This window comes from Mercenaria mercenaria, chromosome 16 (assembly GCF_021730395.1).
Source record: "Mercenaria mercenaria strain notata chromosome 16, MADL_Memer_1, whole genome shotgun sequence".
In the NCBI taxonomy this organism is placed as follows: Eukaryota; Metazoa; Mollusca; class Bivalvia; order Venerida; family Veneridae; genus Mercenaria; species Mercenaria mercenaria.
The window spans coordinates 30,080,587-30,108,367 of NC_069376.1; the positions used below are offsets into that span (position 1 = coordinate 30,080,587).

The following is a 27,781-nucleotide window of genomic DNA, read 5'->3' on the forward strand; positions in this document are numbered from 1 at the left end:
GTAGGCGTTACTTCCGAGTACCAGATGCCATAACTGAAATACGTGTATTGATTATTTTAGGACTTTTTGTCTATGTTTCTTTTTTTTTTTTTTCATTTCCTTACCTACGTTTTATTCCAGACCAGGAGGTTAATGTTGGAATTCGTTCAACAACAAAAGTCGAAATGACCAGCCTGTTAGCACTTAAATATATATTAGCAACTGCAAAAAAATTGTTATTAACGCATGTACAGTTAACTGTCCGTTTATAATAAAAGCAATTTTTCAAGTCTTCAGCACTTCTAACGATTAGTCATAGTTGGAAATGAAACTTGACCTTTTTTCATCTTGAAAATTTTTGTTTTTTTCTAGGAACACCGAGGTCGTTATCAGAGGGAACACAAAGAGAAACTTCGGGTATTACATTTCTTTCACTTTTTAACTTTGTACAGGTAAGTAAGTTATGTTTAGAATGAATTGTGTTATATATACGTTTTGTAAACATTCACTTCATACATTGGATTTTCTTGAATTGTTTCTTTCTGTACTGTAAATTACTTATAAATTGTACTTTCTATTTTGTAGAAGAGAAACGACATGAACTGGGAGAGGAACTCTGTGTTACAGGTATATTCGTTTGGAAACCTGTTGATGATATGCAATAAATAAACATTAAGTTATCATTTTAACGTATAATTTTAACACATCCTTGGCGCTTAGAAAACGTCATGCAGAAAAATCTAACCAGGATTAGTAACGTCAATAAGAATCTCAAAATTGTGTCAGCAAATTGACAGACCTTGAGCATAGCTGTGAAGAATGTTAAAGATTTTATATAAAATACAAATTTAAACCAAAGATATGTTGGAGTACTTAAATGAAGTGATTTCCATTTCTTCTCGTAAAACTTGCTTTTTTATGTTTCGTTGGAAGCGCTTAACATTTCCGGATAAGCTTTAAATTAATGAATATCTGCATTGTTCTCTGTGATATGGAACGCATAAGATTTTAAACATGTAGAGATGGTTATACTGTTATACTGAACTGAGAAGATATACAATGAAACTATACATACTATAAGGAAAGAAAAATAATCATGTACAGGAGTAATATCAGTGATTGATCCCTACGTGAATCAACATTAGTTCAGAAAACTTTCAATCAGTCAACAATTTTTTTTTTGTGTGTTTTCCTATCAGAAAAAAGTTCCATGCATATGTAAGATTGTATCCTTCTGCGTTTCAATCTAACGCCTTATGATTTTTATTGCACACCGGACTGGCGTTTCTGGTGATTTTACCCATACCTGCTAAACCCGTCTGGAACCCCCATGCAAGATGACTCTCGTGCTGTTAATGACAATTAGTGGTTCATGCTCTGATGATATGTTGTTTATGTAAAAATACGAAAAAAGCAGATACCTTGATAGTTTCTCTCCGTTCCTTATAATATATTTCTCGATCCAAAATAGGTAGTTTACCGTAAGAACATAACGTTACGCTACAAACGGTAAAACTAAAGTGGAACTGTGTTATAATGCGTAAGGCAAAACATCATGACGTCACTTCTGCTTACGGACGTTAATTTCCCGCGCTCTACTATAAGAAAGAGTGCTACAAAGAAAGTATTTCTACCTATTATTTGTAAATTATGGTATGCAAGAAAAATAATCTGCCAGAATAAAATGCTAACATGTATACGATATGCAAGAAAAAATATCAGTCATGTGTTTACGAATCGGATGGAAATATCAGTCCCTCGGCCACCTGCGCAAGCCTCATTACCGCCCAATGCGCAGGTTCCCTCGGGACGGATATTTTTATCTGATTCGTAAACACATGGCAGATATTATTTTTCTGGAACGTTTTAACCACCCCGCGTTAATACCACTTTAATGCAATTTTCAAAATGTAGTCATGCAAAATACATTTTTGTTGAAGATCTTTTCAAAATTATCTTATTAGATGTGAATATTGATAGATAGAACACTTACCAAACGTAGATGAGGTTATGATTTCGCAAAAATCAATTATATCATATTTTGTTTTCATTTTAATATTTTTGTTTGAACTCCCAAGTATTATTATTTGTTACAATGTATAATTATCCATTTCAAATTTGTTAAGTCCATAAGATGTAGGCAACAAACGTCTTGGTCCTGATGCTTAAATCAAGAAGTCTTTCTAAAACCAGAAAAAAATGAAACAAAATGTCTCAACACAATATATTAAATGTTTGTATATGAAAAAGAAAAAAGTTCATTATGGTATCCTTAGCAATACTGGTGCAATAATATAATGGGCTGCCTTTTCCGTATAATTTCATGCGCGAACGTTTTACGTAATAATAACCCAATGATGTTATCTGTTATTGGAATTAAGAAGATTTTGAATTCAAGAGCAGGTTTATTGAAAGTCAAATTAAAGGTTGAAGAAGGCTGTTTATGTTGCTTTTTCATTTATTAAACACAATTTATATTTTCAACATACCAATAATTCCATGTTTCGTATTTTAGCTGAAACAGCAGCTCATTTCGTGAAAGAATATATAAAGTAAATGTAACTTAATCAAATTTTTGATCTTTTCTACCTCCTCTGACACCGTGTATTTACTTTGTGTTGTCCATAATACCCTGCATTTTTGGAAAATACATTGTAAGTGGTTCGACAGGTTCTACCATTGTCCGTTTTTGAAATATTTCTCCTAGCGGATCTTGTAGCTCGACTATTCGAAGAATAGTCTAGCTATTCTTCTCACCCTGGCGTCGGCGTCGGCGTCACACCTTGGTTAAGTTTTTGCATGCAAGTACATACATCTATCATTTAAAGGCATATAGCTTTGAAACTTATTTTTTCTTTTTCTAGGTCAATTACCAACCTCACTGGGTCAAGTTCCATAACTCTGACATGTATTTTGAGCAAATTATGCCGCCTTTTGTACATGCAAGTTACTATCTCCAAAACTAATGCAGATATTGAATTGAAACTTCACATGTGTCTTCGGAGTTATAATAGCAGCCAGTTCCATAACTCTGACATTCATTTTGGCCCCTTTTGGACTTATGGTTAACGTTTTGCATGCAAGTACATACAGCTATTACTAAAAGGCATATAGATTTGAAACTTAGTTTTCCTTTTTCTAGGTCAATTACAAACCTCACTCGGTCAAGTCCCATAACTCTGACATGTATTTTGGGTAAATTATGCCCCTTTTGGACTTTAGAAAATTCTGGTTAAAGTTTTACATGCAAAAACTAATGAAAATATTAAATTGAAACTTCACATGTGTCTTCGGGGTTATAAAACAAGTTGATAGCAGCAAGTCCGATAACTCTGACCTTCATTTTGGCCAAATTATGCCCCCTTTTGGACTAAGAAAATTCTGGTTGAAGTTTTGCGTGCAAGTACATACAGCTATTACTAAAAGGAAATATAGATTTGAAACTTATTTTTTCTTTTTCTAGGTCAATTACCAACCTCACTGGGTCAAGTCCGATAACTCTGACATGTATTTTGAGCAAATTATGCCGCCTTTTGTACTTAGACAATTTTGGTTAAAATTTTACATGCAAGTTACTATCTCCAAAACTAATGCAGATATTGAATTGAAACTTCACATGTGTCTTCGGGGTTATAATAGCAGCCAGTTCCATAACTCTGACATTCATTTTGGCCCCTTTTGGACTTATGGTTAACGTTTTGCATGCAAGTACATACAGCTATTACTAAAAGGCATATATATTTGAAACTTAGTTTTCCTTTTTCTAGGTCAATTACAAACCTCACTCGGTCAAGTCCCATAACTCTGACATGTATTTTGGGTAAATTATGCCCCCTTTTGGACTTTAGAAAATTCTGGTTAAAGTTTTACATGCAAAAACTAATGAAAATATTAAATTGAAACTTCACATGTGTCTTCGGGGTTATAAAACAAGTTGATAGCAGCAAGTCCCATAACTCTGACCTTCATTTTGGCCAAATTATGCCCCCTTTTGGACTAAGAAAATTCTGGTTGAAGTTTTGCGTGCAAGTACATACAGCTATTACTAAAAGGAAATATAGATTTGAAACTTAATTTTTCTTTTTCTAGGTCAATTACCAGCCTCACTGGGTCAAGTCCGATAACTCTGACGTATTATGGGCAAATTATGCCCCCTTTTGGACTTAGAAAATTCTGGTTAAAGTTTTACATGCAAGTTACTATCTCCAAAACTAATGCAGATATTGAATTGAAACTTCACATATGTCTTCGGGGTTATAAAAGTAGTTGATAGCAGCAAGTCCCATAACTATGATATGCATTTTGGTCAAATTATGACCCCTTTTGAACTTAAAACTCTTTTGATATGTAACATTTTGGGTAATATTTTCCTGCTTCTGGGACAATATTTCGAATAGTCGAGATTGGCTGTCTTACGGACAGCTCTTGTTTTGTATATTGTAGTCACTGGTGATTTAGCTCATACAAATTCTTTCAACTATAAAATAATTTACAATGCTAACTTGTTTCCTAGCGGATGTCACTTATGGGAAAGTCAAGAGTTCTGAATTTAATTATATACCTTAATGCAAACTACTGGTAATTCTATATATTCAATGCATCTTCGAAATTCAGTTATTTATATATATATAGTTATTCGTTATAATTACTATCAAAATATGAACAAAGAAATTAACAAAATGATTTTAATAATATTCATTAAATTCATACTACTGCAGTGTCGTACAAAATAGATCAATACATGTATATTGTGAAAAACAAAAGTTTAACATAACGCTATTTGAATTTATACATTCGGCAGAAACAACTAAGCAATGCAAATAAGAATCTATTCATCATGAAAATAACTGTAAAAACTGTGGTAACTTATTCAGTAATTTAGAAATCAATCAAGCGAAGTTTAAAACTAAAATTATACGGTATATACATATATAGCGGAAAAAAGATGAATAGAGATGCCTTTAATTTTTACATATTTAATAATTCTAATTCAGGAATAATATGTACTGTTGACGTTAGTAACGTCGCTTGGTAACGACGTCGCTTCATTGCAATAGGGGACGTTACTCTTTTGAATTTTTGTCAAGGGACGTCTCTATGTATTTATTGATACGTTATTTTGCATTCAGTTCTTTGGATATGTCTGTGTCATGTAATTTATAAACTGGCAGATTCTGTGTAGTGACGACTGACTGGTAGAAGAGCGTTTTACGGATTCCTTATATACTACTCAATATTTGATAAGGGCCACTGATAGCGTCATCAATAAGATGTGCATGGACATTTATTTAAACCAAAATAAAGTTTATAGTGTTGACCTTATTGCCATATATAGAATTATTGGTTTGTACACGTATGGCGACACATGAAGCACGGGGACTTCGTAAACCTCGAAAATCGAGATTTTGACGCCATGTATACTGAGTGTACATGTCTGAATTTGTGTGTTCTTGTTAAAACATTGCAATTCAGCGTTTGTGTGAGCATTTAATACAATGAATCAAAACATAAGAAGGCGGCTTACACCTTATGAGATGAATGGGGGGCGGGGGGGATATGTTGCAGGCAGGCGTGTCCAAGAGGCAGGTTGCCCGCACATTTAATGTGTCTCACAGCGTTGTTCAACGCATGTGGAATTGTTTCCAAATCAAAGGAAATGTAGCACATTTACATGGTGGTGGCCGCTCTAGGTGTACACCACATGCACAAGACCGATATATTGTTGTTCAGGCCAGGCACAATCGTTTTCAGAACCTACTTCCTTCGAAACAGCTTGCAGAATGCAACAAATGTACGGATATCTACCCAAACAATAATGAATAGAGATAGAGTGCATGATGCTGGTATGAACGCAAAACGTCCTGCCATTCGTGTTCCTTTGACGAATAACAACGTCAGAGAACGCCTACGTTGGGCCCGTGACCATGTGCAATGGAGACCCCGGGATTGGATTCCAGTTTTTTTTACCTCAGGAGTCTAGATTTAGTCTAGACTTCATAGGCGTGCCAGAGTGTGAAGACCAAATGAACGTTTTGCACCTGCTTGCATCTCTCAACACGACCGATATGATGGAGGGTCTGTCATGGTATTGGGAAGAATAGGTATTAATGGCAAAACTGACATCCATATTGTTGATAACGGTACCTTAACAGAAGAAAGGTATTTTCGCGAAATTCTTGACGTACATGTACGCCCGTATGCAGGTTCAGTGGGTCCATCTTTTATTCTAATGCAGGATAATGCCCGCCTCACTAACCAATACCTTGCACGTGAAACAATCGGGCACTTGCCTTGGCCTGTAAGATCCCCGGACCTTAATCAAATTGAACATGTCTGGAACATGCTTCAGAGGGCCATATCTTGTTGCTCTGTGCAGCCGGTCACCCTCGCTGAACTTCGTGCTACTTTAGAAGAGGAGTGGAACAGAATTCCACAATTAAAGATCAACCGGCTAATTCACAGCATGTCCAGGCGCTGTCAGGCTGTAATCAATGCTCATGGACACCACACAAGATATTGAAACTTATTCCATGCAGCATTTGGAAAAAAATCACTTTTACAAATTTCCGCCTACTTACGAATTTTCAAGTTTTCCCGCTTAGATAACTTTACACTCATGTTCTAGTTCAATAATTCAACACAGATGACTAACTAATCGATTTTATTAAATAAACAATACAAACAAAACTTAATATATCATAAAGTGTTCAGCGTGTTAACCCCAACAATACTAGTTACAAATTACAAAAGTGGCCCTTATCAAATTTTGAGTAGTATGTTATTTGTGAAGAGTTACTCGATTTCTTAAATTAGACAGTTTCTCCAATATATATTTGAACATCCAGAACATTTCATAGCATATATGACATTTTGTATTTTACAAGTACTGGAATATTTTATATTGAATAAACGACCATTTCTGAAGTGGTACTTCTTTCCTCCTTCTATCAGTTAATTACACAATCCACATTTTTTTTCTTTCCACACTGCTTTATTTCTGGTTTCCTTGCCGATTCTGGAAATGATGCCTTTGTTAGTAGTTGTTTCAAGTTTGCCGGTTGTCTCTTGCTTTTAATGATTTTATTTTGTGAAATAATTTCAATATAAAATTTTCCGGTATTTATGTTATGCAAATGTTGAACGAGTACTAATGTGTAGTATTTTCGGGCGTATATATAAAGCAACATCGAGACTTATCTTATTGCGTTAGTGGACTTGATGTTGCATGTGCGTGTACGTTTGTACTGCTAGGCGCTTTGCCGTAATTTGTCTGGAATATTGTGGTGGTGATTTAGTTCGTACAAATTATCTCTACTAATTCATAATGCAAACTTATATCCTAAATATGGGTAATTCAACTGTTCTGAATTTAATTATATCCCTTAATGCAAACTCTCTATATATTCAATTTATCCCCGAGATCTAGTTAACGTTCAGAGAGAGAAAATATAGCTTCTCTGGCCCAAAATAGTTAAAAAGACGAAAATTTCACTACTGATTTGTGAGAAATGAAAACAGAGATTTGAGTATCTCCGGTCCCAATAAAATAAAAAAAGCTAAAATGTCACTGATTGTGAGACATTAAAACAGAGCTTTGAGTATATATATATGCAAATATTGAATCAGTACGGATGTGTAGTACAAATCGGGCATTTATATAAAGCAGCATGAATAATATTTCCTTGAAAATAGATTTTTAAGTAATTTCCTACTTTCAAGGCAGGCTATTTATGACCAAAACTGGATATCTATGGTTCGTTTTATCTTATATTTATGTATTTGAGTTAATTCTCTCTCAGGAAAGACAGTTTAAAGAAGAAATTCTATCCATAAGTTAGATTTTGCCCCTTGTCAATAAAGACACTTTTGCAACTGTCCTTGACTATGAACATGACAAAATGGTACTTCAAAGTCCTGTTCTTTTCCATGGACTGAATTTCTTTAAACGTTTTATACTGAATGCAAATCATGACTCAAACAGAGAAATGCTTAGTTTCCTTGCCTTGATCTTGCATTAGCTTCCCTTGGAGAAGCATACTGTCCGCGATAGAAATCTTGACAAAGTAGAAGTGTAATGTTTATCATATATTATGTCTACGAACTCGAATGACCAAACACCTGATACTGAAAAGAGACTTCAATCATTACCTTCATTACCTTCAGATTCTGATTTGAAATTATAGCAAAGACTCTATAGTTCGCCATCGTCTTCTGTAACTGTCGCAGTGTATCCGGATAAAGTTCACTTAGTGCGGGACTTAGTAAGAGAGCAACTTATAGCAAACTTTGAGGACACAATATCTTACCAAATGAATCAACCATCTTGAAGAAGAAACTATTGCACTAAAGAAGGCAAATCATGACCTTTGCAATAGACTGAAAACATCTGAAATGCAATAAGATACTGACAGTCAGTATGCGAAACGCAATATTATACGAATATCAAGTACAATACGAATATCAAGTATTAAAGAAACACCTTTGGAAGATTAGGTTATATCGTCTTAGACATTTGCAAGGCTGTTAATTATGCTAAAATGTCCTTATCAGACATAGCCAACTGTCGTCAAGCTACGACAACAACAAAAACCAACATACCTAAAACATATTATGCAAATTTACTACATATATTGCGAGACAACGCCTCTACATGAAACGTCCGTTCAACTCTCAAAGACGAATGACTCGGTTACAGAGGAAATTTTATTAGTGAGCATTTGACGCTCAAACATTCAAATTTCCTGTTTGAAGCTAGAAGGCTCGTCAAATCTATGAAATTTGTCAGGGCTTGGTCTTGGGACGGTACCATATATGTAAAATTCAAGAAATTGGAACCAATGGACGGGAGTGACGACCTGGTCACAGAAATAGTGCGCATTGCTTAGATGGATCAGCTAGAAAAAACTAACAATTAGATGAGATCTTTCAGCCATGTACTGAGATTGTAGAAATATATCTCGATGTTATTTTTTTCATTTAGACTTAACCTGATCAGTGAAGTACAATGCATTATCACGCAACTTTTACGAAGAGAAAAAATAGCATACTTATCGATATTATCGCGTTGTGTTCTGTAAGAATAAACTTGTTGGGGACTATTGTGTATTTCATTCTGTCCATTCTGAAATGGAGTGCAGCCGGTAGCAGTCATGGGGCAGGTGAATAAAGCGCATGTGTTGTTATTCGTACGGAAGTATAATGAGTTATGAATCAATTGTTGTTTTAAATCAAATGGAGTAGAGACAATGACTGTTTCCTTTTTCATATTCTTACCTGTACACTCTTTTCTCAGATCGTCTTATATTCCCTTTGTTACATTACGAATAAACAATAACTTGATTTCTTCAATCTACTGGTCTGTTTACTTGGAGATGTACACCCGAACTAAGGACCCGTTTCATCAAAATCAACATCTACTTCTTCTAGCACCTGTCCTTCATGTATTTTAACGTGCAAAGCATTAGACACAAATAGACACTCGTTACACTGAGTTAGGTAATTTTGATATCCTTTCCTTTTTCTGAAACATGGCTGAATGAATCTGTCCGAAAAAACGATCTAATTTTTGATACTTTCCACGAACAGATGGGAAGGACAGAAGCAGCGATAGTCAGTGTGGTGTTCTTTTATTAGTTACAAACACACTTCATTTTATACGTAGGGAAGATGTGGAAACTCAAGGAACAGAATGGATTGAACGTATCAAAGCAAGTAAACATATTTTTTGGTGTATTCTATAGACCTTCTAATATATATGCTGACACACACTCCAAAGTTGAAGACTCCGTACATCTGGCTGTTTATTCAGATATAAGTGATATAATTTTCACAGGGAACTTTAATATCAACCTGCAAAACCCTACTACTTCTAGAAAAATAACAACTTTTTGTCAGCAATATTCTCTTTCTCAATGCATATCCGGACCTACATACTTTACAGAACATTCTACTTCCCTGATCGATATCATTCTAACGACTAACCAAATACTTATCAGTATGTCTGGAGTAAGCGACCCTTGTCTTGATCAGACAACGCCCTATCATTGGCCATCTTACTCTCATAGACATTTAAACGACATATCTGGCTCTTTGACAAAGGTACGTAACTAACAACACCGGTGAGAGGAGGGGAGGCAGCAGAAGTGAACTGGGAAGACGTTAAAGATACAGACATAAACACATATGCTACTAACTTTTTTGATACTATTCTTAATATCTCCAAAATGATTATTCAGAATAAACAAATTACTGTTCTTCATTCAGACCCTCCACGGTTTTCAACACATTTAAAGCTTCTTATATGACGCAGACGTAGAGCATATAAAAACGCCAAAAACACCAACAATGAAGCTCACTTGTCCAAATTTAGAACCTTGCGTAACCAGACTGTCTCTGAAGTCAGGATTGACAAGGCCAACCATGTTCAGAAACTTGCAAACAATCTCCAGGCTGACTCTAGGTTTTCTTAGTCACGGTGGTCCTGCATAAAATCTTAAAAGCAATCTTCTTCTGTCTCCTCTAAAATTCCACCTTTAGCAGATGGAGACATTCTAGCTCAAGACAAGCAAACCACAGCCAATATTCTTAACAGCTTCTTTAGCGACCAGACCATCCTAGATGAAGCCAATGCGCCATCTCTTGAAGACGATAAAACGTCACAGTTTTTGTTAGAAACAATTAGATCTAGTACATCTCCAACAAGAGGTAAATCCATTCTAACATCTTTGTCTCTTGGTAAAGCATCTGGCCCCGATACTATAAACAATAGAACTCCCAAAGAACTAACTGTACAGCTAGCCACACCTCTATCCAATCTCTTATAATCGGTCTCTACGAACTTATCAATATCCTGAAGCATGGAAGAAAGATTTCGTGAGGCAGATTTTCAAATCTGGTGATCGAGCTCTGACAGGGGATTATCGTACCATTTCTCTTCTATATACAATAGGTAAGGTTTTTGAAAGAACAGTTTTCAAGCATGTCTACAACCACCTATCCTTACACAGCCTCCTTACTTCATTTCAATCAGGTTTCGTGCAAGAAGATTCTACTGTCAACCAACGTACTTATTTGTATAACTTTTTCCCCGAATCAATTAATACTGGAAAGGAGGTCCGGGCCGTATTCTGTGATATCAGTAAGGTTATTTACCGATTACTTAAGGCATATAAGGCTTTTCACAAACTGACATGCTTTGGCATTACAGGTAGTCTTATTGGTTGGTATCGTCCTATTTGAGGAAAAGGAGACAAAGAGTAGTCATTCCTTGAGCGAAGTCAGACGAACAGGTGTACCCAAAGGGTAAATTTTTCTCATCTTTGTTAATGACACTTTCGTTGATATAAATGCCAACATACGTTTATTCGCTGACGATTCTAGTCTCTATACCACTGTGGAAGATCCAGCATCAGTTGCAGAACATTCTTGACTCCAAACTCCGGAAAATCTCAATTTGGGCATCCCAAGGGCTGGTTAAATTCAACCGCCGCAAAACTGAGGCTTTTATTCTTTCACGTATACCAAATATTAGACCACAACCTACTGTATATATAAACAATATAGAAATCCAAGATGTGTCCAACCACAAACATCTGTGTCTCTTCTTTTCGAGCAATATGAAATGGGATAGTCATATTGACTATACGGCGGAGAAGAGCTATCAACGCATGAACGTATTAACGTCATGCGAAAGCTCAAATTTTGTCTTGATCTGCGTTCCCTGTAAACCATATATATGTCCTTTATACGCCTTAGATATGGTGATGTTGTATTTGCCAGTTGTATTCGTGCGCAAAGCGCCACTCTTGAAAAAGTCCAAAATGGAGCCACTCGAATTATCACTGGTACTAGTCTCTATACTAAAGCTTTTATATAAGATTGGATGGGACACTGAGTTCAGGCGTCATAAACATAAACTTACACTTTTCTACAAGTTTGGTTCAAACTGTTCACAACGAAACAAACCACAAACTGCGAAACAATTAGGATTTTAGAGTATCAAGAACACGATCATCAAAATAATATGACGCTTTTCTTCCTTCAACTACTAGTGCCTATAATGGACTTCCAGTATCACTTCATAACGCGCCAACTCTTTCCTCCCTTAAAAGACAACCTCTTTGTGCCAGTAAACGATGATGTGTCATCATATTTCTTTTCATGTAAGCGGCGAATGCAGATTCTCTACGCCCGTCTCCGTTACAAACTGTACCTACTTGCTGATTACCTTTTGTCAAATAATATGATTTCAACACCTCTATGCCCTTGTGGAGAGCTGGCAACAACAAAAAATCTCTTTTTCAACTGCAGAAAGTACGATACAATCAGAGCAATAAACTCAGTTAGCGTACAGTGTACTGCTTCTCCAAACACTCTGCTGTTTTGAAATACATTTTTATTCTAATGAAAATATTTCCCACGCTGTTTACACATATATAGAGAAATCAAAACGTTTTGACTGCATTTATGTACATCTCAGTTATATCAATGTCTTTAATCTTTAATATCGCTCCACCTACATCTCTCTTAATTCTGTAGTTTTCTAAGAAAGACTGTTTTTTGTCAATGCTAAGTTCCGTTCTTATTATATTATAACCATAGTAATCAACGAAAATATTCAGCTTTGGTCGAGATTTATTATTATAATTAATATTACAGCCCTAACCTTGTACCGATACTTAGTATGTAGTAGAGAGAATTACTATTATAAAAGTATGTAAGTCTATTATAACTTATACATAGAATGCTTATATAATTGTGTTTGTGACATTATTAACTGTTAAATGTTGTTCATCTAGATTTTCGCTTTAACGTTGACGAAAGTACACTAAATTATACACAAACCGTCTTTTGAGAAAATGTGAATTATACATGGAGCAACACAAATTAACTTTTGTTCAATATGTATTGTACTCATTTACGAAAAGCAATTTTCAGGTGGGAAATTCATAATGGAAATAGATTAGTATATTTTCCCATTGATGGCCATAGATCTAACAGAATACTAGGGGTAGGGTGTAACATATACAGTGACATTTTCTTTCTGTTATGGTGTCATCGGTTAGCTTAGTATATCATTTTTTCCCATTATTTGTTATAACAATTGTGATGATAATTATTAAATTTATTTCATGAGACGCAACAAGGAATAAAGATGCAAATACAGACCAAGGAACAAAGCGGTGAGATAATTTATTAATAAGTATCATTTCTTGTAGCAGTAAATGGTTCAGACGAGGTACTCATTTAACTAGTTTGCATTTGTTGTTTTTGCCTCTGGATGTCATGATCGAATTAATTTCATTTCATCGTTCTTCCTCTATATCCCGTATTTTTAAGGTTGTTCTACCGTTTAATAAACCGGAAGTGACCTGATAAAGTCATTTATCCAAGAAACCTTGAATAATGATTGGTACCTGTTACACGGATAGCATAATTGCTGCCGGAACTATGTAAAATACCTTGTATTAAGTGATAAAGAGACAACACTGATGCCTTTCTTAAACACATTTGTGACAATGATTTGATATAAAAACATTCAAAATTAAAACGTAAAATAAGCAGTCCTGTACGGACCCCTATTGATTTTATAGCGAAATGTAAGAAAATGTAACATCCGTACCCATACATTTTATTCGGCAGTATGGCTCAAAATAGATAAATGTACAACAATGTTTTAATTAAACCCCCAATTCTCATATAAAAGCAAGAAGATGGCCCTGGGGCTTTTTTTTATACAAATAATACATGATTCACATCTGAGAGCCCTTTTGCAAAATTCTAAATAAAATGTATTAATACACATTGAAATATATTTTATCGATTGAAAGAATTATTTTTGAAAACATAAATTAATATTAAGTTTGTTTCGAAAAATAATTCAAACCAACTGCAAAATTCTTTATTTTACTTTGCCGGGAGGAGGTAATGAGAACATGAACCCTGGAGAAATTCAGAAGGCAAACAATTCCCACGTTGATAATTTTATCAATAAACCTGTTAAGCAGATGGCTTCATTTATCAATAGATTTGACACCTAGAGTACGTTGTAAATTTTGATAGTTCTTAAAAATTTGAAATCGAATAGAATATCATAATCATTTTTGAAGTATTTTTTTCATGTTTTTTAAAACAGTTTTTAAGTCAAGATGTAGAGAACAGAAATACAAACCACTAAATTATATCAAATAGCTTATCTTTTTTACGACCTTATCACAGCAATACATGCTAACGTGTATTCTTCTATACCGTATATATTTCAATTAATAGGCAATTCAGAATGACAGAAAAAAAACAATGAATGTTTGATTTTGAAATTTGACTGTTCAAATTACTTTATAATGTATATATCAGGATACCCTTGCATGACTGTAAGAGGCGACTAATAGGGTCTTAACATTTGGTTTTGCAGTAACTCTGTGATTCCAGCAGGTATGCAGATTTTGATTCCATACCTCAAGTTTTTATTTCGATGTAACTGAGATGTGGAACCAAAATTTGTAGTCCTGTTTGGCGCCATATAACATATACTGTGTTGGTGCGTCGTAAAACCCAAATAAATAAATATATTACATATCAGGAATGCTAGTCTCAGCTTTGATTTTTTATAGTTTGAATCTATAATAGACGCAGAAAACACTGACAATATTACTTTGTAAGCATCAAAATATGAAAGTGGCTATTTCTTATTCAACATTTGTTTGTGAATCATTGAAGGGAAACGGACGAAATACCCCCTGGACAAAATCCCCCTGCTATTTTTAATCTACCCGGACAAAATCCCCCTGTGAAATTATCAAGGTGGACAAAATCCCCCCTGTGAAATTATCAAGTAGGACAAAATCCCCCTATGATAAATTTTTGAAGTGGACAAAATCCCCATTTAACCAAAATTCTAAAATGGCTCGATTTGATTTCCAGTTGCACAAAAAAGAAAATCAAGCTCTGTATATTCTGCGATAAACAACGGTTGACGCCTGAGAGCATTATGACGTCAATTATGACGTCAAATTGCTGCTTAAAGTCCGATACATTACTCATCGCGTAAATGAAGTCCAGCATAATATTTATTAAAATATATCAATGAGCATGTCAGAATGAAAACAATCAAGGCCTTCTTGTGATTTATCGTCTTATTTACTACGGTTCATCGTTCAGATGCTTCAGTATTTAACCACTCGGGCTAACGCCCTCGTGGTTCAATTCCTACGCATCTAAACTCTGAACCGTGGTAAATCAGACGATAAACCACTCGAAGGCCTTGATTATTTGTTAAATATCCCCCTCATTAATAGTTCAGCTGTAAAACACCCTTGACCCTCAAGACAACTGGGGTTCAAGATTTAAATACTTTTAGGTGTTCCAAATTCAAAGATGAAGTTCTGTTGTTGTTTTTTCACGGATTTATATACACTAATTTTTTCATTGCAAGTTCTTCATTATTATGTTTATTTCACCATTTAGCTTTGTCTGTTATTACTACTTCAAAATTTATTGTACTTAGATAATAATTTCTAGTAATGGATGGTTCACATTGAAATATTTTATTTGCATATCTGTGTTGGAAAAGTTTGTCTTAAACCACAGAATATTTAATTTGACAACTGTTCAAGTCATTATACTAAAACAATCAATAATTAAAATAATTATCAATTAATGTACTACTGGTTTGCCTTTAAGTAGTATATTCATTATCCATTTACCACCCGATGTTTTTCAAAGTTTGGTATGGCAGGATTCATTCAAATATTATTTTGGTAAAGTATATACAATGGGATAACTATATTCTTCATCATAACTAAACTCATAACCATGGAAGTAGTAAAAAGTAACAAAGGTTTAGTGAAACTAAGTCTTGATGGTTATTTTTATACCAAAAAGAAATCTTCAAAGATCACAATTGCATTAGAATTGCTTAAGTGATACAAGAAAGACATTCCATATAAGATGAATAAAAGTAGATTGCCAAACTGACAGTCATTAAAGGTGATAATTATCTGATCCATGTTTTCAATGTTTATAATTATGTGTTTATTACAGTGCTTGCTATGTATGTAATTAAGTTGTTACACAATAGAATGCATTTCCATTTGATATTTAAATAATATAAGAAAGTGCATTAAACATGTGCTGTAATTGTTTTTGATTGTATGTGTATATGTGTTTCCATTCTGAAATAAAAAGGTAAAAATGTTTCTGTTTTTAATCATTGGGACTTGATCTCAAACCTGGTTTAGATCTGCAGTTTTCACCAATCCCAATTCTGAGGGTAGTCTCTTCTGAGGGTAGTCTCTTCCCTGAAACAATACCAAGATACAAGGGGGATTTTGTCCACCTCAAAAAATTATCATAGGGGGGATTTTGTCCTACTTGTTATTTTCACAGGGGGGATTTTGTCCACCTTGATAATTTCACAGTGGGGATTTTGTCCAGGTAGATTGAAAATAGCAGGGGGGATTTTGTCCAGGGGGGATTTTGTCCTAGACTCTTCATTGAAAGCAAGCTATCTTTAGTTGACAGACAGTCTAGAGTAGCATTTTTAATTACTTAGTCTCCTCCTACAACAATTACTGCAAGGTTAGTAAAAAGCTGGGCTTTAGAATATATATTGCGGAACTTTTTGTATTTACGAAAATGTCATCAAAGGTGTGTTATCCCATAGAAACCCGTTGCTAACTTTATCCGGATGATCAATATTCTCAAAATAGTCTAAAGAAAGATCAAGCTTACAGCCATTTTCAAAATAGTCTAAGGAAAGATCAAGCTTACAACCATTTTCAAAATAGTCTAAAGAAAGATCAAGCTTACAGCCATTTTCAAAATAGTCTAAAGAAAGATCAAGCTTACAGCCATTTTCAAAATAGTCTAAGGAAAGATCAAGCTTACAGCCATTTTCAAAATAGTCTAAGGAAAGTTCAAGCTTACCGCCATTTTCAATATAGTCTAAGGAAAGATCCAGCTTACAGCCATTTCTTTTTTATTGGCTGATGTTTCTTCGGTTAGAAAAGAACTAAATTAAATTCAATATTATAGAATGGTAATATTTCTTTCAAACGTGCAGAACTGAGTCATTCTGCAGAACTATCTCAATGTTTCATTTGTATTTTAAAAAGGTAAAAAGGTGATTTTTTCTATTGGAATAGATGTGCCTGACATTAAAATATCTGAAAGTTAGAAGTTTGAATCAAGAATTGCAAAATTGTCTTCAAAATTTATAATTACATTCCAGAATTTCAAAATATTTTCCTTTTGCAGTTCGGAACTCGGGACTAAGAAATTAGACAATTGTCAACTCTGAACTAAAGAGATTTAAATTATATACGACAAACAAAGACTTAATTAGATATAATATATATATATATATATTCATATATACATAATAAATCTTAATTGTTGTTAAGTCAGTCATTTGAAGTAGATGTATCCCCGTACAATGCAAATCTGATCTAACATTATTGAGCAGCCATACAACTTACTAGTATACAGATAATACCGACAAAGATGAATATAAATATATTCAAACAGGTGATTTGAAACACGATATACTAAAAATATATAATATTTACTAGTTAGAAATCAATTAGATAAATAATCCTTTATTTCGTTTTATTTTCAAAGTTTTCGAATAGTTATCAACTTTTCATAATTGTTAAAACTTTCATGCAAAGTCGTTCTGTGTGTTCACCATATCTTTCAGAAAATTGCTTCATTATACTGCGTCAGTTAAAAACTGGCCGAGAGTGTACAAGTCTCAAGAAATAATTAGAGATCTGGTGGATAGATGTTCGAAACTTGAAGACGATTTTCAATGGCATAATCAACAACAAAAGGGAAAATATCTATCTGAGATCGACATATATATAGACAGCAGTGTAGAACAACTGGATCCCAAGTCATTGCTAGTGCGAGGCGACAGTTTAGAAAAGAAGGGAACGATGCGTCTTCACGTATCTAAGAGGAATATGCCAGACGAGTCATTTTCTTTAAACAAATTTTTTTCTGGGATATTTATTGACGAAGAAGGAGTGAAGCTTGTGGAAGATCTATCACATGAGCAAATATTTGTAGTCGTACTACAATCAGTGGCTGAAAAGCCGTTCGTTGAACAGTCACATCAGTTCGAACTGCAGAGGGCTATACTTGAAATAAGCTCCCTTCTCGAGAGTGTTGTGTTCGAAATACTCACCGTTAAATGTGAAACATTGAAGCAATTATACCCTCTTCAAGGTATGTTTACAGGTACATGTATACGTATAAAGTGACCTCAAATATACTTAGTATATATCTTAAAACACAACTGACTTGTTTGTATATTACGACAATATGCCTTAGTTCTAGCATGTCTAAGGCTGATTAAAAGAAGAAATGTAGCATTTGTTTCAATTGACGACTATCCTGCAGACTTTTTTATATTTTAATCTAATCTGTTTTTCTTATATTTCTTTCCAGCTAACCAATCAAAAGAAAATATGAAATCGAGTTTTAGTGAAATGGAATCACAACGCAATGAAAGAGCAAGGGAACTGCTCGGGGAAATGTTTGCATTTTTCAATCGGAGCACTTTGCCAAAAAACAAGCGCATGGACGTCCCCGGATTTGAACGTAAACGAGTTAGTAGAGAGGTAGTGCTTTTTTGATGAAAACACATTTTAGTCTTTTTAACTTCTCACCGTTAGAATATAATAAATTTTTGAACTAAAAAGAAAGAACTAAGTCTGCAAAATGAGTGCTTCTTTGGCAGTGATACAAAGTATTTTAAGGCCTAGACCTTGAACTTTCAGACAAGAAGTTTTTAAAGTTTTGTCCTATATAAGTCTGTGTAAAACTGGAGACCCCAGGGCAGAGCCTCTTTTCACCCCATGGGAATAACTTGAAAAATTTTGTTAGTAGGCCACTAGGCAATGCAACATACCAAATATCAAAAGTTTGGCCTTGCAGTTTCAGGCAAAAAGATAATTTTTCCTATATAATCTATGTAAATATAAGTTTATGTAAAGCTTGGGACCCCCTGAGTATGGCCTCTTTTCAACTCAGGGGCATAATTTAAATAATCTTGGTAGAGGACCACTAGGCAATGCAACATATCAAATATCAAAAGCCTAAGCCTTGCAGTTTCAGACAAGAATATTTTAAAAGAATTTTTCCTATACAAGTCCATACAGAAGACGCCATGTCGGTACCCTCATTAGTAACTGATGACGGATAACCAAGTTGAAGTAAACATTGAAGTGTAGAAACAGATAAGAATATGATCTGTGGTGGATAATTGATGATATATGAAATGTCTGTTACATGTTTCAAAGACGAATTTTCAGTTAAGAAAATGTTCAAATATCCATTATTTTAAAGTCGTAAGTCTTACTGGCTGCAGACAGAAATCCATCATTAAGTAAAGTACATTTACGAAAACATGTCATAATATAAAGTTTACTATTTACGTAATCTGTGGTAGTTACATATTTTGAGTTCAAATGACATTGTTTTTTTTCGGAATCCTGTTGTGCCACTTTAATTCTCCCCTAGCAACAAGAGAAAATGCGATAGCTGTCGCATTGTCGCTTTGTTCCAAAACATATATACATGCGAGATTTGAAAATCCTCGCGAGGATTTTTAGAGCGATAATTATCGTCTTAAATTTCGCATGTCTGTCTTATTTTTTTTTTTTTTTTGCATCTGGAAATTAAAATTCCTCTAAAATAATCATACATAGTTGCGAGAATTAGTAAAACCTCGCATTGTCGCCCGGTGTTAGGGGTTATTTCTTACTATAGTACCTTGGATGAAAATTTCTATCACACCGCTAACAAGGACAGATACTATCATTAGAAATTTGTTTCGGTGTATTGATGCATACCTGGGAAAAATTATATCGATCAATTAGCAAAAAAAAAAATATATATATATATACACTGATGAGCCATTCACGGCGAAACTAGTTTGTGACTTTTATATTAAAATTTAAGAAAAACTAAGCGAGCGTGTGAAGTCATTTTATAATTTTACGATATATATATATATATATATCCTAAGCGACAGTGCGACAATGCGAGGTTTTTATTAATTTTCTCAAGTATGTATCATTATTTAAGCGGAAGTTCAATTTCCCGATACGAGAATTAAGAAAGACATGCGGAAATTAAGACGATGATTATCGACTCAAAAAATTCGCGAGGATTTTTTAATCTCGCAAAAGAAACTATCCAGATGTGTAACTGGGGTATTCTTTTTTAACAATAAACTTGAATTTATAAATTTGACTTGTTTTCTTTATGCCACATTACACTTGAAGAACTTTACGTTTTAAATTAAAAACAGTCGATCAACCGTAAAGTCAGTAGTCCAACAATAGCCGTGTTGAGTATATGTTTTTGGACAAGGCGATAATTCGCGTGATGGTTAGGCAAGAATGAAATTGGCACGAACAAGATTCCGTAGTTTTGACAAAAATAAATTAAATAGTGTATAGACATATAAACTCTGTGAGATTCTAAACTACTTTCATTATCGACGACTGCCGAAATCAGTGACACTTTGCTCGGAAATCCTTCACAATGGCTCGTCTGTGACTGACATCCCCGTTAAATTTCCCGATCTAATTCCTTTTGTATTCAATGTAAAAATCCTCGGTTATAGCGAACTCGGTTATAAGGAACACTCGGTCATAAGGAACCTCTCTCCAGTCCGAAAGTATGAAGTTCAATGGAAAAACCCTCGGTTATAACGAACAGAAATAAAGAATAAAAATTATTGAAAACCGGAAATAAACAGGATAATCGCTGAGACGTCAGAGTAACATCGACAATTTTACGCGCTTTCATGCACACGAATAAACACAAATCCTTTAATTTTTATAATCTTTAGTTTGTTAGTTCACGGATACGATAAAAAGATATATATAATATCATCATGAACATTTTCCAAATACTAGACGATAGTAGAATATTATGTTTGAAAGCTACATATATTTCATGCTAACAATAGTAAACGAAAATCAGTCTCGGTCACGGTCGACAACCTTGGGCTTTCAGTATTGGTTATTATTAGTTTAGTTTCATCACGATGGAAATATCATAAATATATGTGCTAATTACGAGTGATTACAATGGCAAACAGTCCAGTTTACCAAATTACCAGTTGTAAAAATATAGCAGGTGCTAAAATGGACAATAGCTAAACTATAGTTTTAATTAACAGTTTAATCCGTATGTGAGGCGCCGTTGTCTAGCATGTGTAAAATTAAAGAAATGAACATTTACTTTATATTAGTATTGATGCCAATTCACATAACATGCAGTCGAGCAAGGTAAGGGGAGTAACTCCAATTTATCCTACAGTCATAATATAGCGCTCTTTTAAAAAAGAAGATAGAAATAACCGACAAAAATAAACACACATTACGGTCAGTCAAATACATGCAGGAAGTTTACCTTACTATCTTTCCAGGAAAGAACCGACCGGTACTAGACTCGCAACTTTCTCACATAAAGATTATGGGTCGGCCCGTAGCGTGAGCACATAGCCGTCAGTCAAATAGTTTTCGCTATATAAATTGTGTTTGTTACACAAACCTCGGATACAAGGAACTAGTTCGCTATACGGATATAATAAACCTCGATAATAAGGAATATTTTTTAGAGGTCCCAAGCTGTTCCTTATAAGTGATGTTTACTGTTTAAAGCTTTCTTGCATTATTTTTACAATAAATTTCGCTTTGGTCATTACCCGAAATGTTAATGCCGAAAAGGTGCCCATTTGTTAACCACAACTGTTCTTTTTTTCTCCAAGAAACAAAAGCTGTCTTAATTTACTTTCTTTTTGTTTTTCAATACACTTAAACTGCTTTTCTATAGGGATTATTTTCTGAACTTTCTGAAAATTCATATGAAAGATCATGTTTTGACTTACATTTCTGGTGAATTTTAAATGACCAACAAGACTACATGTACAACAAAATCTGAGATGTTCTCTCTCCCTCCCTCAAATTAACCATAACAAATTAGGAGAACTTGTCATTAGGCAGGATAGTTAGTTTTCTTACAATTCATAGGGTGCCCAGAACTTAACTGTTAACAGGGGTAATCTAGGGTTACATGTGCCAACGTTCACCTGGCTGTATGGTTTAGCCATAAAATAAAATGTGTTTTGGAGGCTAAGTATTTACTTTAAAAAATGCAATCTTTGAAAAAAATGCAGCCAGAGAGTCAAGCTACAAGGTAATATTTGTATAACATATAAATGACATTTAGGTTATCAATAAAGTATTAATTCAAAGAAGTAACAGCGTGTGATTGGTATTGAGCTGCCTTTTCCGTGCCTGTGTGTAATCTGAATCTTTCCTTGTCTAGAGCAGAAATCTTCATTTTAGACCTGAAACGCCATTTCATTATATATTTGTGATTTTATATTCGTTTCTAAGTTTCTGACTTCATTAAAAAGCTAAGGTCTATGCCTAACATTTCCCCTAATGCATTTTTGGTCACTATGGATGTTTCATCCTTATACACTAATATTCCGCACGATAACGGGATAGAGGCTTGCTGTGCATATTTGAACAAAGCTCATTCATACTTGTCACACCAGTCAGTCAATGATATATGTCAGCTTATTGAACTAGTTTTGACTAAAAACCATTTTCAGTTCAATAATGAAAATAATGTTCAAATTTTAGGTACTGCAATGGGCACACGTATGGCTCCTACATATGCTTCCTTTTTTATGGGTAAACTCGAAAGTGACTTCCTAGCTAATAGTACTGTTCAGCCATCGCTTTGGTTACGCTTCCTTGATGACATTTTCTTTATATGGGAACACAGTGAAGCGGGTCTACTTAAATTAATTGACAGTTTAAACGATGTCCATCCCAATATAAAATTCACCCACAGTTATTTAAGAGATACAGCTACATTTCTTGATGTTAATATTGGTAGAACAGTAGATGGTAATTTTTGTTTTTCTGTTCATGAAAAACCAACCAATACACATCAATATATTGAATTTTCACACTGTCACCCTCTTTTATGCAAGAAATGGATCCCATTTAGCCAAGCTAAGCGGTACAGGCGTCTAACTTCTAATGATAATTTGTTCACAAAGAATTGGAGAAATTGCGAAAAAATCCAAAATCGTAATGATCCAAGCCATATCCTTGATGATGCTTTAGCTAAGGCATCAGTATTGTCAGCCGAAGAAGCCATGACCAATCATAGGCAGAACACAGACGATATTATCCCATTTGTTTTTGTAATACAACCCATCCTTACCAAACATTGGTCAGATCCTTAATAAATATTGGGGGCTTTTTGAAATATCTGAGAAACGCAGTGTACGCAACCTGGCCAAATGCAAACCAATTGTTGCCTACAAACGACCTACAAATCTTAGTGATATCCCGGTTCACAGTAGCCTGATGTCTCTGGATGTTAATGGTGGTGTTCTTAGATGCAGTAAAACACGGTGTTCTCATTGCGGTAATATCACTGATTCTGCACAGTTTACAAGCTCTCAAAATTTAAAAACTTTTGATGTTAAACAAAATCTTAATTTCATGTCTGAAAATTTTATTTATTTAATCACATGCAAAAAGTGTAAGTTACAATATTTGCGACAAATACATCAGAAATGTTCACAAAGAATTTTTCTTTCATGCCTATCGACTTGGTAAAAATGACTGGTTTAGACTCTTTAAAGAGACTCGTTGGATTCATACACTGAATACAACCTGGCCTTATAGCATGAATGCTAAAATATTATTTTAGTCTTTCATTTTTTTCAAACAGATTCTTCCTAATGTATTTTGCATGTTTGTTAGTTTTCCTTGCCTGTATTAATATTATTTTTCCTTTGCAATTTTTGCAGGGAATAAGTATTTATTTTTGATCCTATACTATGAATATTACGCCAAAATGGGTAACGTCTTTTAAGTCGTACTTTCCTATGACGTCATTCTGTTTTGTTATTATACTCTAATGAAGTCAAATGGACGAAACATGTTAGTTTTAAAGTAAAAGTATATGTCTGGAGTTGTTCTTCGCTTTATCTATTATTTCTAAGTTCAACTAAGACTTTTGTTTGACATGCTATTTCAGATTACAGAAAAGCTGTTTGACCTTGATAAAACAATACGGGGTTGTGGGTATAGTCACAGCACATTTAATGTAAATGTTGAAAGACTTCCCGGTGAAAAGGAAACTATGGATCGCAAGGAACGGATAACAAAGTTCTTAGAAAAGCATGGTATTAATGATATCAAATTAAACATCGTCTCCGAGTCTGTGGCAGAATATAAACGTGTAGGCGCCGGAATAAGTATTCCTAAAACCGAAGAAGGAACTGAATACCATAAAGGAACTCTTGGGGGATTTGCATCCTTCAGTAAAGAGAAAGAAACCTCTTCATGTGCTCTTTTCTCTCGGCACGTTGCACATGGCTGCATTGCAAAAGTGTATGTCGATGGTGAGAATGGAAAAATGACCGAACTGGGAGAGATATTAGAAGATACATTACAAGCCGGAAGCTATGATATAGCCGCTGCTAAAATACACGACCATCATGTCCCACAATGTGAAGTTGAGTTCAAGAATTCAGAAAACACTCCACTCCCAGGAAGGCTTTATTCACCAGCAACTATCGATTTACAGGCAATAATATTCTATTGATAATTTACAGATTTCTATGATCATTTTTTATCAAATTAATCAAACTTAAATATTGAATGCATAATAATCAGAAAATTAATCTATTCTATTTAAACTGCCTAATAGAAACTATAAGTTATGATAAATTTATCAATTTCGAACAAGGTGAGTTAATGTTTTGTTTTCGTGTATTGATCGAACTGGTTAAAATCTTTATACGAAATCGAGACACATATGTTCCTAACAAAGTCTAATACTTTACTATATAATTTATCTTACAATAGGATCTTCAAGTCCACTTGTGGGGATCTGCGTCGAAACCTGGACTTGGAATAATAAAAATTCCAGAGTTAAGCTATCCAAATGCGACCGAGACGTACATACAAATAGAAGACAGAAATATATCCAAACGAATGGCTGCTGAAGGTGATAGTGGTGCCATAGTTTGTGCTGATGATCTTGATGACGAACACGTCCATGTTATTTCAATGCTGATAGGTTCGAATAGTGACACAAAGACACTTCAAGATCCCAATGTGAAAAGAACATATATCGCCTTTCCAGTACAGAAAGGCGTCGAACGTTTACAAATGAAGACAGGTGGTACCTTTTCCCTCCAGGGAGTTAGCAATGATCAGTAAAATTAGTTAAAAAAAAAACACTATTTTTTACAGAAATCATTTTCGGAATTGTGTTTTGTAAACGTTCTTTTGTCGACGATCCCTAATGTCAGGAACGAAATGAACAATCCCTGTGCAGGCACGGTAATAAAATGTGATAAAATATCATATTAGGTAAAACATATACATTACTTTAAGTCACATTATAAATAAATCAAATGCTTATATTTCATATAGTTTGTGTGTTTGAGACATATTCACCACCTCAATTTGCGTATGCAGATGGTATAAAAGGTCATATTAAAAGTATCATGATTTGTCTTCTTTCTATCTTCAAAAATCATGTTTCGTTTATTCTAAGGGAACATTTTATGAATGAGTCGAAAATAAATATCATTTATTTGTTCTGACAACAGTTAAACAGAAATGTCATTATTTACATTGATTTCATAGAAATTGATCATGTAATTGGATTGCTTTACAATACACTGTACAATAATGTTGCATGCTTGACATTATTTCATTAATAACCATTGGACGCGTATAAATGTCTGAACTATATAATGTTTAAAAGTAGTAAAGCGTCCAACAGCTATATGTTCTCGTGGTTTACTCGCAATCTATAATTTAACACGATAATTTATATAAAGTCATGTGTTCAAAATGTTTGAATTTCTCTTTGCCGAAGGCTGAGAAAGAACACAATAACTGTACATACTGCTCCTTTTCAGTCTCTAAAATATGCATGTCAGCAATAATTATGTATAATCATATAGTAGTTTTTGTTTACATTAAAATCCTTATTATCAAGTATTTTTGTGAGTTAACATATTAATATTGCATAAATGTTAATGTATATTGATTTGTTAAGAATAGGTACATCTCCCTTATCATCAAAAATAATGGAAAAAATAGTCAATATTTATGTGAGCAATCCACATAGTACCTTGTTCAAATGTCAAAGGTCTCGATAGAATGAACACCTATTAGGCAGGACAAGTCATCATGTGCACACTCCTTTTTCGTAAAATATTTAGAAGCATATAAACTTTTATATACTATAGCAAATAGCGTGCTCAAAATTCTAACTCTTTATATGTTTTAAAAGGATATCGTGAAACTGCACGAATTTTGTAAACAGCAACATGAATGATTAGGCAATGCTATAAGCAGTTTTGATAAAGTAGGTTATTTTTTGAAAAACAACTATCAATTTTTAATTTTTGTCCTCTATTTTAAGTTTAGTACTGCTTAAAGTATTAGATCACTAATAGAGAACCTCCTTTTTGAAGAGTATTCAATTCCTACCATTATCCTACTTTTACTGCAATTCGTAGGTTCAAGCCCTACTGGGACCAATTTTTTCCCCTTATTTTCCTTTTTTTTCTTATAAGTTTTTACTTCTTTCAAGACTTATTATTGATTTCGTGTACAAAAATGGAAAAAGATGAATCTTATAAGTGATTTCTTGGTGCTCAAAGTGAATTTACTACTTAAACAGAAGGGGTAGAGTTACACATTTTTAAATATATCGAGTTACACGAGGTGAAAGTTCTCTATTTTGCTTTCACTCTTAGATTATATACTGTGGCAGAAATTTAGGTAGGTTTTACGTCTGCCCTAAGATTATTTTTAACTGGAGTAAGCAAAATTCAAAACAGAAACACAGCATTCGACCTTATTTTTTCAATGTTGAAGTATGAATTCTGTCTTATTTAAATCCTTTTGCTTGAGGCACCATGATAGAAAAAAGGATATTGACATTTTTATTTTGTATTTTATAATTGTTTACCAATAGTTTGATGTTTCTTTTATTAAAATTAATGGTCAAGTGAGTTCTCTGCAAACGTTTTGGATAGTGGCTATCACGTTGAAATTTGTCTCTACTTGAGCTTGAGGAGATACCATAAGTTATACAAAATTTATAAAAAACGGCACGGTAAAAGTTGTTTAAAAATTGCAAAATAGTGCAAAACACGGTTACCTTTCAGAAAATGCCAAGCAAAGGCCATTTTGTAAACATTACTATTAGTGCTCTAATACCTTAAAGCATTATATCTGTCAGCATGAAAAAATGTTTCAAGTTGTACTACAGGCTTTTTCTTGTCTAGATATAACCATGTTTATAATATTAAATTCATTGTAATATTGGTTTGTTTTCTGTTTAAATTCTTACCAGTTATCTCTCCCAATCCATGCGTTCCCATATTTTTACTTGTAAGCGTATCAACTCGTTCTTATTGTGAGTGTTAGTTATTAATTCGAAATCCCAGATATCAGCTTAATTTTTCAGAAACTATCAATATGTATCTTCATTTATTTGCGGTCGTTTACTCCGGTATCATTATTCGTTATAAGATATTAAAAAGATTTTAAAAAGTCAGGAGCATTACTTTATCTGATGGCTAGTTACAATCAATTTGATGTACTGAATGTCAGTTAGGATTGGTAAGCATGTCAGGATACGAGGATATTACCTAGTGAAGTGCCTACGCCTTTAGTATTTTGAACAATGAAAAGGGTCTGATCGCTAAGGTGATTTTTCTTTG

The 27,781-nt window shown here is 34.0% G+C and overlaps 2 protein-coding genes across 4 annotated transcripts in view; both read left to right on the plus strand.

The window, feature by feature from the left end:
- LOC128549572 (uncharacterized) overlaps positions 1–27,781 on the plus strand; it is a 372,750-nt gene that overhangs the window by 67,912 nt on the left and 277,057 nt on the right. The gene's annotated exons all lie outside the window — the stretch shown is intronic.
- Positions 356–27,383, plus strand: LOC128549571 (uncharacterized). The gene is made up of 7 exons (XM_053526543.1): positions 356–396; positions 565–606; positions 13,115–13,160; positions 17,675–18,204; positions 18,427–18,599; positions 24,064–24,615; positions 24,897–27,383. Exons 4-7 carry the CDS (start codon positions 17,913–17,915, stop codon positions 25,251–25,253), a joined length of 1,374 nt encoding a protein of 457 aa, XP_053382518.1. The 5' UTR covers positions 356–396; positions 565–606; positions 13,115–13,160; positions 17,675–17,912; the 3' UTR covers positions 25,254–27,383.

Bases quoted from the DNA above. Each gene is read 5' to 3' on its own strand.
- LOC128549571 (XM_053526543.1), top strand. From the start codon at position 17,913: ATGCGTCTTCACGTATCTAAGAGGAATATGCCAGACGAGTCATTTTCT. The intron at 18,205-18,426 runs GTATGTTTACAG...ATTTCTTTCCAG, and splicing joins GCAATTATACCCTCTTCAAG to CTAACCAATCAAAAGAAAAT. The intron at 24,616-24,896 runs GCAATAATATTC...ATCTTACAATAG, and splicing joins CAGCAACTATCGATTTACAG to GATCTTCAAGTCCACTTGTG.